Source organism: Pocillopora verrucosa, chromosome 14 (assembly GCF_036669915.1).
Source record: "Pocillopora verrucosa isolate sample1 chromosome 14, ASM3666991v2, whole genome shotgun sequence".
Taxonomy (NCBI): Eukaryota; Metazoa; Cnidaria; class Anthozoa; order Scleractinia; family Pocilloporidae; genus Pocillopora; species Pocillopora verrucosa.
The window spans coordinates 13,047,483-13,062,039 of NC_089325.1; the positions used below are offsets into that span (position 1 = coordinate 13,047,483).

Sequence of the window (14,557 nt, forward strand, 5' to 3'; positions counted from 1 at the left end):
GACTGTAATGGGCTCTTAATAAGAACAATACACGTTGTTTAATTGGAGTATTTGGGTTTGTAGGAGTATAGTGTTCTTTCTTTCGGTTAAATTATAAGGTAACAAGGTTCTCAAAAAAGGAAAAACACCAGTCACGCATTTTCGTTTCTAACTCTTTTATTCCATTCTATTCTGCTTACTACAGCAATCCACTGGTTGATTAAAAGTTCCGAGACCCTGCAAAAAGTAAATCAAGTATCAAAATCTATCATGAAGGGCCAACTCCTACATCTTTAGAATGATATAAATAGAATTGATCTGCGATTTCTAACCTCATTTTTGCTCGCGCCTTTTATTTTCTACTCTCTGCTTTTTAACTTTTGCGAGAAGGATATATATTTGCTCTCTCACCTTCAGCCCCTTCTGCAGTACATGCGGAACATCTGAATTCCGTCCAAACGACTGATACCTCTTCGTTGGCCAATTCTAGCCTAATATGTGACCACAAAAAGGCAAGATGAGTTATGGAAAAACTTTCAGTATCTGCACAATTTACGTTAACCAGCTTTGCAATGAATTTCATTCCCTTCCGCAAGCTTTAACCTTTTTATCAGAAAGCTTTCCATTCTTCAATGGACATTTAAAACTTCATGCGTAGAGTGTAAGAATGTAACAATGGCAACGTACCCCTCTTCGTCTAGGTCGAATTGTTGGCCGTCCGTTCTTGGAGAAAGCTGTAGGCCCATAATGCATCACGCTTCTGTAGTCGTAACGAACCCCAAAAGAGGTAGATTCACGTCTAGTTCTCCTTCTGAAGTTATGCCTCATTCCTATAAGTTTGATCATTGGTTGTAGAGAAAAAAGCAAGTGTGTTTAAAACTACTTTAAGTATCTTTTCTCCGAAACAAGCTTCGAAATACTTTAAAGACCTTTTGCTTGCTATTTGACAGTAAGGTATACGCCTATACTTTGTTTTGAACTTTTCTTTTTATTTTTTTAAACTGATCCATACAATTGTAAATGATTCAGTGTTATAGTGACTTCCTGACAAGGTTACGAATATTACTTTATCTTTATTCCGAAATACCAAACAGAGACTTCAACGTGACAGTGTTTTATTCAGCCTATCTTAAAGACTGTCCCCCTTCGGAGGTAAAGGTTGGCTCACACTAATGTTTCAAACTATAGGTGGTTTAAAGAACTTTCGGTATATTGCTAAAAATTTCTGTTGATCGAATCACCGTATTTCTTAACAGAAATAAAAAAAAACCCTAGCCCTATGTAAATCTCTGTTCTATTGACCGCAGAGTACTTTAGCCTAGTTTCCCCAACTTTCAATTCAGGGGTATGCCCACTTACCACGTTGGATGTTCTGCCATAGTATTGTGACGTATCTATTCCTGTCAGGACGAGATTGTTCGTGCCAAAAACCCAAAGCGTGCCCTGAGGGTGGAAGGATTGGTTTAAGTCTCACTTATAGATATTACTTATTTTGTACAGGTTACCACTTGTGTTTAGCTATGAGGACACCATTAGGTCAGGGCACAATCTTAATCTTGTGTTTTACTTCCTCGTAAATACAAGAATAATCCCCACAAAATCTTTAAAAGGTTCTGCTGTAGACATACTCTCCCATGAATCATATCAAGAAGAATCTTAATGACTGAGTGAGCTAATATATATAACGAGTTTTTTGCTTCTTCCCATACCTTGCTTTTTTCGTTGCTGTTGTTTTTCTTTACGATAGATTATAAATATTGTTGGCTAATTCTCTCATGAAAAAAAGGAAAGCAAGAATTTCAACAGACAACCTAAGCACAGTGGTTCATAGCCACAGTAATAAAAGCAATGAAGCAATTTGGATAAATCAAGTAACGGACTGCTTCAAAACAAAACGGTGACCACTGCTCTTTAAAATTTACTTTCGCCAAAAAATTACTCTTAGCTATGCCTAAGTCCATAAAAGATATTTTGGTGCAAGTTTATTTCGCAAATGAGTCCTAGGAACATGGCTGTTTTCTCCAAGAGCCACATAGTACCCACCAATTTCATGAGCCACTATTCCTGTGGTCCAGCAGCCATGATGTAGGTTGATGTCCTGACGCCTGCCAGTTCTTCCCACAAATGATGAACATCTCAAAACGAATAACAACAGCAGCATTAACAGAAACAAGACACTCTCTCGTATGCAGATATATAGTTACTTGATATTCATTTCATTTGCATGTGAATTCTTGCTGTACATCAGCTAGAATTGAGGGTTCCTTTTCCCTATAGTGTCGAAATCATCACGCTTCCACAACTTTCCAAAGTAAAATCAAAGAAGCTATCCACATTCAATGGGAGCAACCTACACTTAATCATCAACTTTATCATGTTCATTTAAAACTTTCTTTGTAAACGCATACATTTTTCAGTTACTATTGTTTGTTTTGTCCAATCAGCATTTTGCTACACACTTTAAAGTCAACTTTGTGCTTTGTATAAATCATATCTGAGGATGGCATAAGAACTGTCGAAATATGTTTTTAAAAAGAGTCGTTTATTTTCTTAAACTCGTGACATATCTGCTGCTATCCAGACCTAATCACTCAAAAGACCTTGACAACGATCAATTCGTTTTCTTAGAGCAGCAAAGTTTATCCGAAGAATGTATATATAATAAACACTTCAAAGAGGCCTCTGTTTAGAGCTTCAACTTCCTGAAAGGTCTTCCCACATCTACCGGCGCAAAAACCGTGCACCAGGGAAGATTTTTCCTATTGTCCTTTTTTTCTGTCGTCATATTGCTGGTCTCTCTTGACCCGTTAGAGAGATTATAATTTTGAAATCACAGGGAAAGCATTTTCGAACACCTATACCTGGCAAAGACTAAAAAAATTGTTCTTACCCTGAACCACGTACAAAGCGAACGTAAGCCCGTTCTCTTCTTCGTCGCCTGAAACGAACGCAAGTTCTTCTAGTCCACTGACGCATTCCAGCCCGTATGGCTCTCCTTGCCCGAGCATGGACAGCTTTAACCCCGATAAAAATAAAAGGATTAGTTTTCATTGATAGCTAAGAGCCTGAAAAAGTCCAATAGAAATAAAAATTTAAGAAAATTAAAAAAAAAACACTCACAAGTGATCACAGATAAATATTCGTACTTAATCTTAACCTGAAAGTTTAACAATTCACACCACGCGCAAAACTGAGAGAAGATATAAGAATAAAACCTTTTTCACATATTCAATTTGTAGACATTTCACTTTATTATCATGCACTCTGTCAAAAGGCACAACTAACCATGGATGTTACATATAAGCACTTACACAGAGAACGATCAATGGTATATATCATCCTAGCACGCGGCCATCTTCTGAATCTAGATGCAGCTCTGCCTAAAGCAGAGTTACGTTGGTTTTTTAGAAGGACAATATCTCCTTCGAAAAGTTTCGGATCTTCAAGAAGCTTCGCTGAAAACAAAATTTCAATGTTATTTTCAGTCAACTTTTCTATAATAAACAAGTTCTTGAGAAACTAATTGCAAATAAACTATGATAAAACGTATTCCCATATCTCAAATCTTGCTGGCTCAAGCGAATTGTTTCAAAAATGATTTTTAAGAGTGTGTCGCTTAGGAGCTTCGAAGGCTTATTTGGGGTGCAAAGAACTGAATAAATCACTATTTCAAAATTGAACTTCTCGATTTTCTTTCTGTGACTACATTTAAGAGTAAGAAGTGAACAATTCAAGAACGCGAATCACCTTGACAAGTATAGTTTCATAAGTTGAGAAATAATCGCAAAATTCTGCGAAATTTTCTATTTAGAAATCTTATCTAAAATATGTTACTAGTAATTCTAACATTACCTTTGGACTCTTTGTAGAGCACAACCCCAAAAAAAACGAGAACGAAGAGTAACTTCATAATTCCCATCTCTAGCATTAGCCGAGCCAATGAAGTTCCGCCAAAGCAGCTAGAATTTATATGAATTTGTGTCGATTCACCTGTTAGGAACACTTTTTATTCAATGGAAAAACAACTTCTTTTTATTGGCGTGGTAACGCAGTTGATTACATACGCCCCTGCTTAGACTTACTTGACCTCTTACTGCTTGGTATCATACGCCCACTGCTCTGGTCAAGATTGATAAACACAAATATTAAACAAAAACCGCAAATGAATCGCCCTCTCTACATACATAACTTTCTGGCATACATAGGTTTATTTCGGAAAATGCAGTGGGTGGGAAAACTCTGTTCAAAAGAATATTTTAACTGCTCAGATATTTTTCTTGCCAACTCCTTCGATGATAGGCGTAGAGAGTGGCAAACATAATCTCCTATGAATTTAAAATTAGTGTTTTGATAAAACCCCGGACCACCATGAGAAGAGTTTCTGGAGCGAAAACCTGCAAACTAACTTGACGCCTCTCAGTTTTTTGTCTAGAGCGTTTGTGTTTGGTCAATTTCTTAAATGATCCCATGCTAAACTAAATTCAGGTTAACAGTACTCAAAATACGTCAAACAAATGGAGTATCGGCTGAACAGGTGATCCTGCAAACTGACTTGACGCCTTTCCTTTTTTACCTGTGGCATTTGTGTTTGTTCTAACTCTTAAATGATCCCAAGCTAAAACAAACTCGAATTCACAGCATTCAAAATACATCAAAAACTGGAGTATCGACTAAGCAAGTGATCCTGCAAACTGACTTGATGCCTCTTCTTTCTTATCTGTAGCGTTTGTGTTTGGTCAGCCAACCAATTAAGAAATAAAGACGCCTTGACTGTGCTCTGTTCTGTTGTAAAGAACGCAGGAAGCGGCTAGAACACGAAAGTTGTGTCTATGTCTGGTGTTTCTCCCCACTTCTTTAGTTCGGCAAGTCGAATTAAAACGTTTGCTTAAAGTTTTTTCGGTCTCTACTTTAGAATCTGAAAGAGATATGCTCAGAGAGGTCCCGTCGAATTTGAGCTCATGAAAAAAAAGGGGGAGGGGGTTTTCACGTGACAGTTAGAAAACAAACTGCTCAAGGTGTGTGTTTTATGAATGAACAAAAGCCGAATTTACAGAAGAGATTGCTCGGGATGACAGCGCTGTAAAACTCGGCTGCTGTGACTGATGTGGCCTTCCACTCAACGCATCTCTTCCTCCTCCTCCTCCTCCTCCCCGGCACGATTGTTGTTGTTGCCAATTACGAGAGTGTTAAGAGAAAAGCATCTAGTTTTTCTAGAATATTTATTGCGCTCTCGCATAGTTTAGCAGGCTTTTGGTGCTTAGGAAATTTCTTTACTATTTTGCAGGCCAGCTTGCTATATTTCCTTGATTTCGGACGGAGTATTCCCATTGGCTAACTGCTAAGATTGAGATAATATTACTACCTTTTTAAGTAAGCGGTTCTTTTTCATACAAGTCCTTTCGCTAACGACCAGTTCGCTATCACCTTAGGTCGTTTTGCCAACTTCTCAGGACAGTTCGCTAGCGTCTCATCTTTCGTTTCGGTGACGTATTACAAAACGCTTAATGATCCCACAGGCAGACTCGATCGACTTAGATCTAATAGACCGAAAGGTTGTAAGGAGGTTAGATCGTTTCAATACAAACTGAAAGTCGATTTGATATGAGTAAATTCAAAAGAAAATTGAAGTCGAGTCGATACGTTGACAAACTCCCTTCGATACATCGATTTGAGACGACCTCAGCAGGTCGAGCACAGTACATTTTTGGCCGATCTTACACACATGTTTGCGGAACAAGATTTCAATTGTCGCTGTTTCGAAAACTAAAACTGATAAAATTGCCCATGACCTCAGGGAAATAAGCTATGATACGTCAGCCAACTGAACTGAAACGTTAGCGAAACCACCTAAACCGTTAGCGAACTAGTCGTCAGTGAAACGGCTCCTAGGAGAAACGACTGGAATTCCCACAGTATTTAGTAGAGCCTTCGACAGATTTTTTAACGAAATGGTTGTTATTATCAAGGAAAATTGCAACAAGTGGCCCAATTCTGTTTGATTCGAATATTTTAGTAGCTTCCATTGATGACAGCGTGTATGATCGTATGTAGCAGGTTGGCTTTTCTCTCAGATCAACCATCTTCACAAGCCCTGCCAGAAAAAAAGGGTGGATAATTAGTGAGCATCTAAAGGAACCTCTTGTTGAAGCGATTAGATCATCCTTGATGAAGACACTAGACAGGAGTGTCGAGAAGTTGGATCTATGAGTTGTAACTTCTCAGTTATATTCATTAAATCTTTGATATTTAACCATGTCTGATTGTCCACCTGATTGATTAGACGAACGACAACTATGCTGGAAGGGTTCCCCATCATAATTACTTTCCTATAAACTAACACCTGAAATATCAGACTTTTCCCAAAGCAAGCTGGCAACACGGCCAATAGATCCTTCCTAGAAACCACTGTAGAAATTGCTTCTTTTTGTTGCGATTTTAATACGCGAGACATATCAAATCCCGAAGGACATCTTAGGTACTTTTTGATAGCGTAATCAAAACTAACAACTAGATCATTTACAGAGCTTGCCATCTTTCGCATTTTCCCACTAGAGGACCTGATTAATTAAGCGGCACTGTATTAAGCGGTCACTTAAAGCAGAACCAGGCAAATAATAACTAAGAGAATAATCTTTCAAGTAAAATTCAAATCCATGTTGCAGTGATCGCCTGAGATCGATGTTAGTAGTTTTTTTAGCAAGTTTTCGTACATTAAGAGGTCAATTATGGGATAACATAATATTTTTTAGCGTTTTCTACAATACCTCTATTTCGTCACCCTTTATTCCCAGCGGGTGACGCTTAATTCAGGTTGGACTGCAGCACTTGGGGTGTGCACCATAATGTGCTCTCTTGTTGAAAGAAGTCAGACAGTTACAAACGCCGACAAAAAATAAGTATATTTCGGTGAACTCTTTCTTTTGAGTTTGAATTAATTAGCATATTTTCAGTCTTTTTAAAGGGAGCACTTCCAAAGTCATGACTTGCTTGGTCTTTAAGATTGATTATTTTCAAGTTTGGTCCATGGTTCATTCTATTTTCAACTTTGTAATGTCTTGGGAGAAGAAGGCTTCAGTAATTATGAGTCGTTCGTCGTCAAGAGGACTTGGCAACCAGAAGTAAATATTAGGTTGGTCCTAGTTCTGGCTTCCACAGGCGGCAAATGGCGTCGAAGAGAAATGTAATGATTACATCGACCATTTTGACACATTTAGTCATCACTTCTAGTCTGGAATAAAGTTCTGTGGTTAATTGTGTTTTATCAGAACAAGTATGTAACTCAAAATACAAAAGAAATAGAAAAGAATGTAAAATTTGTTTGAAAAATTAGAACTCAGCATAGGCCAAATAAACAAGGTTCTTAGAAAAAGAAATGTGTACTAATGAAAAAATCTAAGCAACCTTTTAACCGGTTTTATATGTTGAAAACACACACACATGCAGATTTCTCATAAACCTGTAGTTCAAGCATGCTACGACTTCAAAATTTTGATGCATACCTCAAAAGGAGAAGAAATAAATTTCAGGTTTCAATTTATTCAGTTTAGGTTCGTCAGGTAAAATTGAGTCAAACATTCATTCAACGACAGCTTCAAGAAATTTTCACAACTAATTTACTAGGTTAGCCTACCTAGAACAATCAACTTCATGTACAAATAAGACTAGATATGTACGGATGATGCACAAAAAACTATCTATGGTAGGAGGGCAGGCTTTCCTTTCTTCATTAAAAAAGATCCTGAGGTTATCATCTTTCCACAAGCTCCCCTTGCGAAATGGCTTTTGGAATTCCTAGGAATTTATTCCTAGGAATTCCTAGGAATAAAGGTGTGAATTTTCACGGTAAATTCGGACTGGAAATTCCTAGGAATTCCTAGGAATTCCCAACCATAACAACTCTGGTTCTAAAAACCTAGAAATTCCCAGAAATCCCAAGTTTATAGCCATCAGGACTTGGAATTCCTAGGAATTCCTAGGAATTCCAACTCAGAGAACCAATGACTTTCCCTGAAAAGCTGTAAATCTAAAAAATTCCTAGGAATTTCTGGGAATTTTTGGGAATTTTTAGGAATTTTTCCCAGAAAACTGGGAATTCAGTTTGCAAGGGTCATTTGCATAATTCGGAATTTTTGAGAATTCCTAGAATTCCTAGGGAATTCCTAGGAATTCCCAGAAATTCCCAGAAAACTGGGAATTCAGTTTGCAAGGGTCAGTGGAAAGTGAGAGTGAGAGAGACTGAGAGTGACTATGTTATTTAAGTAAATATCCAGAGAAGGATAAAAGGCAAGATATGGTCTGTACAACTCTCTTATTTTAATTTTACAACCTATTAGGCTAGGTCATTTATATTCTTGCTTTGTGCATCATGTGGATGCCAATTAATCTAACTTTCATGCAGGTCAAAATAAAAACATGAATTAAAGTAGCAGAGCCCAATTTAATTTCAGTCTCAAACAACAGGGGATCCTTGCTTTTCCAGTTTCCCACCCTTTAAAAGTCACATATCTTGTGACCAATTCCTTATATCAATGTTGAGTTTGGGTATGAGTATTGGTAAGAAAAACCATGTATTAATGAAAGCTTGAGCAAGAGTATTAAATGCAATTCAAATAATAATATTACATGTTACAATGTGGCAAATTTCACAGCAAAATTATATAATCGCACAATTCCAAACAAAGAAAGTCAGGTAATTGACTGACCTGCTTCAACTTTTGAGGGCTTGAGGTACAAAGAAATAGAGATCGTAAATAGTTACAATTAATACCAAGGTGAAAGTTTAAAAGCTAAGAGATATGCATTACAATAATCAAATCCTATGCATCCAAGCAAAAAAGGGTCAGTTACACGATGACTTCTCCCACACATTCATACTTACAGGAAATCATTAATTTTTGTCACAAGTTGGTATTGTACTTACAATAGTTCTACTGACACAAATGTGTCTTTCTTATCTCGTACCTTATGACTGTACAGGTCATGTGATAGGCTCCTGCTTGGGGACTGACATTTCAATTACCTCAGCAAACTGTAATCATCAGAATTGCAATCCAAGGTGTACTTACTAAGTTCTCAAGTTTCCAATCAAAGTAGTCACCTAATTGTTACAGTTGAGTTCACTCCTTTTTGAGGCCATCTTCAACTTGATTATCCTGTTAATGTGAAAATATCAAATGTTACTCTCATATTCAAATACTTGCTTGAATCAAAAGTTATAATTTTTTTAATAACCTTCTTCCTTTAACCCTTTAATCCCTGAGAGTGACTTGCATCTAATTTTCCCTTTCAATATCACCCCTGAATCAAACATTAAGGTTATGAGAATAAAGGAAATAATAAAAAACTGAGGAACCTCTTGATTGTCCAACAAATTCTCCCTGCCAGCACATTAGGATTTATAGCAAACGGTATGGAGAATATGCATACTTGCATACTGACATTAAGGTGTTATGGGTTAATAGTGCTCCAGAAATATTAAATAGTATTGGAGAGATAGAAAGAAAGTTCTTAAAACACTATACATTAAATGAAACTTTGTTATGAATGTAAGTAGCAACAGCCATGAAAACATCTGTGAAGCAACAATAAAAATTACCTTTCCATGTAAAAAACCATAATGAAGCTTGATATGAATAAATTTAATCTCACTCAGTTTGAATGTAGAATCTGAAATCTAAAAAACTTACTAGAGAATAGGAAAAAACTCAATGTGTTTTTCCTGCTTCTGTCATTCTAAATATCACAAATCAATCATGCCACCGCTTCAGTGTGATTTTTTTGAAGATGTGTACTTTTTCTTATGGCCATCTATTTTTAGTATCTATCTTTTACCAGCTGACATCTGAGAATAATGAAGTCCACACTGGTGATTTGACACATTGTAAGCAAACCCTACCACTGATTAAATTTCATTTGATCAAAAACATAAAGGGCAATAGAGAAAATTGGCTAACACAATTCGAGTTTGCCTTCTTAAGTATTCTGTGATCATTTCTTCTATCATATGGTAAAGTTTACAGTTTCCCTCAATTCACTGTCTTCTGTTCATTTGTTTGCTTTCCTAGCAATCTTAACTATTGTTGCCAACAAATCAAATGCAAGGAGCATATAAAATGTGTACAGTTATTAATACTTCAATTCCTGAGAGTGACTTGCATCTAATTTCTCCTTTCAAAATCATCCCTAAATCAAGCATTAAGGTCATGAGAAAAAAGGAAATGATAATCAACTGAAGAACCTCTTAATTGTTAAACAAATTCTCCCTGCCAGCACATTAGAAGAGAGAACAGTATGGAGCATATGCATACTGATGTAAGGGCGTAAAGGGTTAAAGACATCATGCAATCAGTTTTATATATGTAGAGTATTGCTTGAATATATAATTGTGGTGAGTGCAATTGCCTTATAAACATCAGGGCCCAGTTGTTCAAAACCGCGATTAAACTAATCACCGATTAGGCCTAATCGGCGATTAAATTTCTTAATCGTGGGTTAGTTAATCGTTGGTTAAAAAACGGTTGTTCAAAGGGAGATTACTCGGTCGATTTACTAATCCGCGATTAAGCATAAAATGAATTATATTAATTAATTATAATTTATTTTGTGCCAGTTTACGTCATAAAATTGCCGGAAATTTATTTTTGTCAATATGGCTTCTCCAGCGAAGAAAGTGCGGAAAGCAAACTTTTCACCCGCTGAAATTTCCGTTTTAACGGAAAAATTTGAAGAAAATATGGACATTCTTCAAAGTAAATTTACCAACAGTATAACAAATGCAAAAAAAAACAAGATTTGGGAAGAAATCTCGGAGGCGGTAAACGCCGTCGGTGTGACAGCAAGATCAACGCAGGAAGTACGAGACAAGTGGAAAAACCTCCAGAGTCACGCAAAAAGAGAATTCAGTTCCTTTAAAAGTGAACAGAAGAAGACAGGTGGTGGCCCTGCTCCCCCGAACCCATCAGAAGCCAGTTTAAAAATCATAAACATGTTCAGTGACACACCGTCATTTACTGGGTTACAGGGGTTTGAAACAGGTAAGTTTATAAATGGAAACATTATTGTAATACCTCTCAATGTCCATACCTTGCATAAAATGTATACTTCGCTAACAAACACAAAGCAAAATGAAAATTAACGGACTTTAGACTTTTGTTTCTTTCTTATTTTCTTTTACATGTACTCCCATGTAAACAAAAAAACAAATGGCGTAGAAGCGCAAAGCAATGAGGACTTGTTGGAGAGCGGAGAGAGGATGATTGCGGTTGGTTTTACGACGAAGATTATCTGCCAAAAGGTCGGTAATATACTCTATAGACTCCATTCCAAAGCGATACCTTGCTATTAATTCTTCGTCTGTATATCCATCTATCGTGAAACCGATGCTCCTAAACTCTCTTTGCTTCCTTTTTCTTCGCCCATCAACACCAACACAACCATACAACAAGTCAGCCATGTTGTGATTTTTATTTTTTAATCTGCCGATTAAGGATTTAATCCACCTAGCGAGCAGGGTTAGATTTAACCCTTGGTTTGATCGAAGGTTAGGAATAATCGGGCTTTGAACAACAGAAACTAATCGGCGACTTAAATTTAATCGGCGATTAGCCTATTTAATCGTGGATTAGCGCTAATCAAAGTTCAACAAAGAACAACAGCCACACAAATAAATACTTTTCATGAAAGACACCTTTACAATGGTAGATACACACAACTGCCATGTTTGAGTGAAGCATGTCAAGCAGTAAGGAATGAAATGTGTCAGTTTGCTTTTCACTACTTGGAACCAGCTTATTTCTATCAGCCATAAAAACTTCTGTATCCTTGCTTTCAAAGAAAAGCATTTCCCATGAACATTTAAACATTAAAGACATACGCTACCAGCAAAAGGTTTTTCCATTGTTTCATAACATCAGATTCGCATCACATTTTTTTGTTACATTAGAAAGCATAAGAAAATTTAATCATTACAATCTAATGAAATCCCCCATTTTAACCCTTTAGTCACACTAGTGACCTAGACAGAATTTCTCCTTACACAATCAATACAATATCTAGCAGACGAGTAATGAGAATAAAGAGAAATATCAATTAGGGGATAATTGGTTGATCAAATTCCAAATTCTCTAACCTAACATCACATAAATTGTATGGCAGACAGTAAGGAGAATTACTAATGAAAATATCTTGAGAGTCAAAGGGTTATGTAATCATATGTACCAGAAAGAAAGCAAATAGATGTAACATACTTCAGTAAAGTGTTCTTATGCACAATGAAGTTTCAAACTCATTGAAATTAAGTTGACTTCATGATTAAGATTTTAGTTTAATAAATGGGTAATATCTCTTCACATGGGTGAAAAGAGAATGCCATTTATGAATTCTAAAATATGGCATATCTATTCACTGAGATTTTAATCATTAGCTGGCACACAGAGATATAAAAGAGGCTTTGTGAAAAAGACCTGGGCAATTAAATTAAAGATTCAGGAGAAGCATATGACATAAACTAGTCTACTGATGTTCTCATCTGAATTAAGTCTGGAAAGAGAACTCTATGACACTTCTGTTTTATCTTCTCACACTTGAATTAAAACATAAAATTTAATTATTTGCAAGCAGGTTAAGGATGAAATTAAAGGAATGGATTTTTGTTACATAAAAGAAACCCCATACAATGAAAATAACACAGAAGCACACTACCTCCGTGTCTTGCTTCTGAATACAGCTATAATAGGTATTTTTAAGCAATTAGCTACATATATAAACCGGGTGCAATATACGGTCGTAAAAGCAATTTCATTCTAACCTTCCTCCGAGAGGGGTGCCTTGTGTATCAAATATATCAAGTCCAGTACCTTCAGAGTCATAAGCCGGGCTTTTGGGGCTACAAAATAGTAAAATAGTCAACGTATTATGGCAGTTCAATTTATCGAGAGTCAATCAAGTATAGTTAAAATCGAATGGAAAGTTTAAAATGTGCTTCACTTGTGCTACATATACGGATTTATCGTTCTTAATTACTGTTGAAATTCCGAGAGCGTGACCCAATTAATTCAAAAGAAAATATCCAAGCAGGTTACAGAAATAGTTCGCGAATTGTAAGCTGGTAATGTGTTAACAAAGCCTTCCTAAATTATGGTGCCGATACGAATTTATCGTTCATAAACACCTATGAAACTCCGAGGTTGTACCTCAATGAATGCAACGGAAAATAGCCAAGAAGGTTACAGAAACGGAATCTCAAAAACGGCTCTCGAATTAAAAAACTGTAAACAATTATTTACGCTAACCATGTGCTTACCAGCGTGCTTGTGAGCTCAAATTGCCGAGACCCCGTTTAATTACTCGATCACAGCTCAGACGCTTCCTACAAAATGTGATGACTATCGTTAACAGAGATTGCGAAAAAATGAATGAAGATTTTAGATATCTTTCCACCGCAGTGCAAATATGTGAATTTTCATACATCTAAAATCTTCATTCACTTGGATGTTTATTTGGACCCAATTCATTGACCAGCTCCCAGTTGGCTTGTTAGCTCAATTGGTAGAGCGCTGCACCGGTATCGCAGAGGTCATGGGTTCAAATCCCGTACGGGCCTGAAATTTTTTTCAGGTCCTATTTACAACTACTCGTTTCAGTAGTGTTCTTAGCTGCGAGGATCTCCTAATTTACTCAATGGGTTATCCTCTCGGTTTAAAGTCAGTTAAGCCACAGTAGTAATGAAATGCGCCTTATGAATTGTACATGAGTTTTTAACTTCCTAGCCCCGGTTGTTGGAAGGATGGATAACACTATCTAATGGACGACTCTCTATCCTTTGAATAGCGAAATTCAGCCACTGGCTAGTGTTACCCACCCTTTGAGCGCCACAACTGGGCCCTGATGATAATAATGATAATTTAAGAGTCTATTGAGTTTTACCAGCTGTCGGGGTTGTTCGGGTTTGCCAAATGTAAAAACATACACGAACTTTCTACATTCATACTATGGATGTTTCTAGAAAATTCTACTAGCTTGTGTAGTCATGATGTAATGCTACCAAAATACCCTTGCGAAATGGCTTTTGGAATTCCTAGGAATTCCCAACCATAACAACTCTGGTTCTAAAAACCTGGAAATTCCCAGAAATTCCCAGAAATTCCAAGTTTATAGCCAACAGGACTTGGAATTCAAGTATTCAATGAAATTTATTTAGAAGCTTAATTAAGGCTTACATGTAAAATATTTTTGATTCATCATTAACATCAATGTGTGGTAATATTAGGATGGAATTTGATTTTTCTTTTCGTGAAAACTTCATAAGGATTAGTCCTCAATTACAGCTATTCATATAAAATAGTCCTAATCGATCATTAAATTTGGTTTGACACAAATTGTGAATAAAATCTGTTGATTCTTTTCCATAAAATACAATATCTTAAATTATATTTGAAAACCAAGCACTCTTAGGAGTGAAGGGGTTAATTACAGACAAATAAAATTGATTTTTTGATTAAAATCTTGTTGTAACTGTAACAATAAATTAGAATGAAGTTATCCTAAACTGCAAACTTAGCTGCTGTTTGTATTTTTTTCT

At 36.4% G+C, this 14,557-nt stretch overlaps 1 protein-coding gene across 1 annotated transcript; it reads left to right on the top strand.

The window, feature by feature from the left end:
• The first annotated feature begins 10,627 nt into the window (after positions 1-10,627).
• Positions 10,628-13,780, top strand: LOC136278244 (nuclear apoptosis-inducing factor 1-like). Its single transcript, XM_066161740.1, has 2 exons — positions 10,628-11,012; positions 13,746-13,780. The coding sequence occupies exons 1-2, from the start codon at positions 10,628-10,630 to the stop codon at positions 13,778-13,780; spliced, it is 420 nt and encodes a 139-aa protein (XP_066017837.1).
• Positions 13,781-14,557: the final 777 nt, after the last annotated feature.

Bases quoted from the DNA above. Each gene is read 5' to 3' on its own strand.
- LOC136278244 (XM_066161740.1), top strand. From the start codon at position 10,628: ATGGCTTCTCCAGCGAAGAAAGTGCGGAAAGCAAACTTTTCACCCGCT. The intron at 11,013-13,745 runs GTAAGTTTATAA...TTAACTTCCTAG, and splicing joins GTTACAGGGGTTTGAAACAG to CCCCGGTTGTTGGAAGGATG.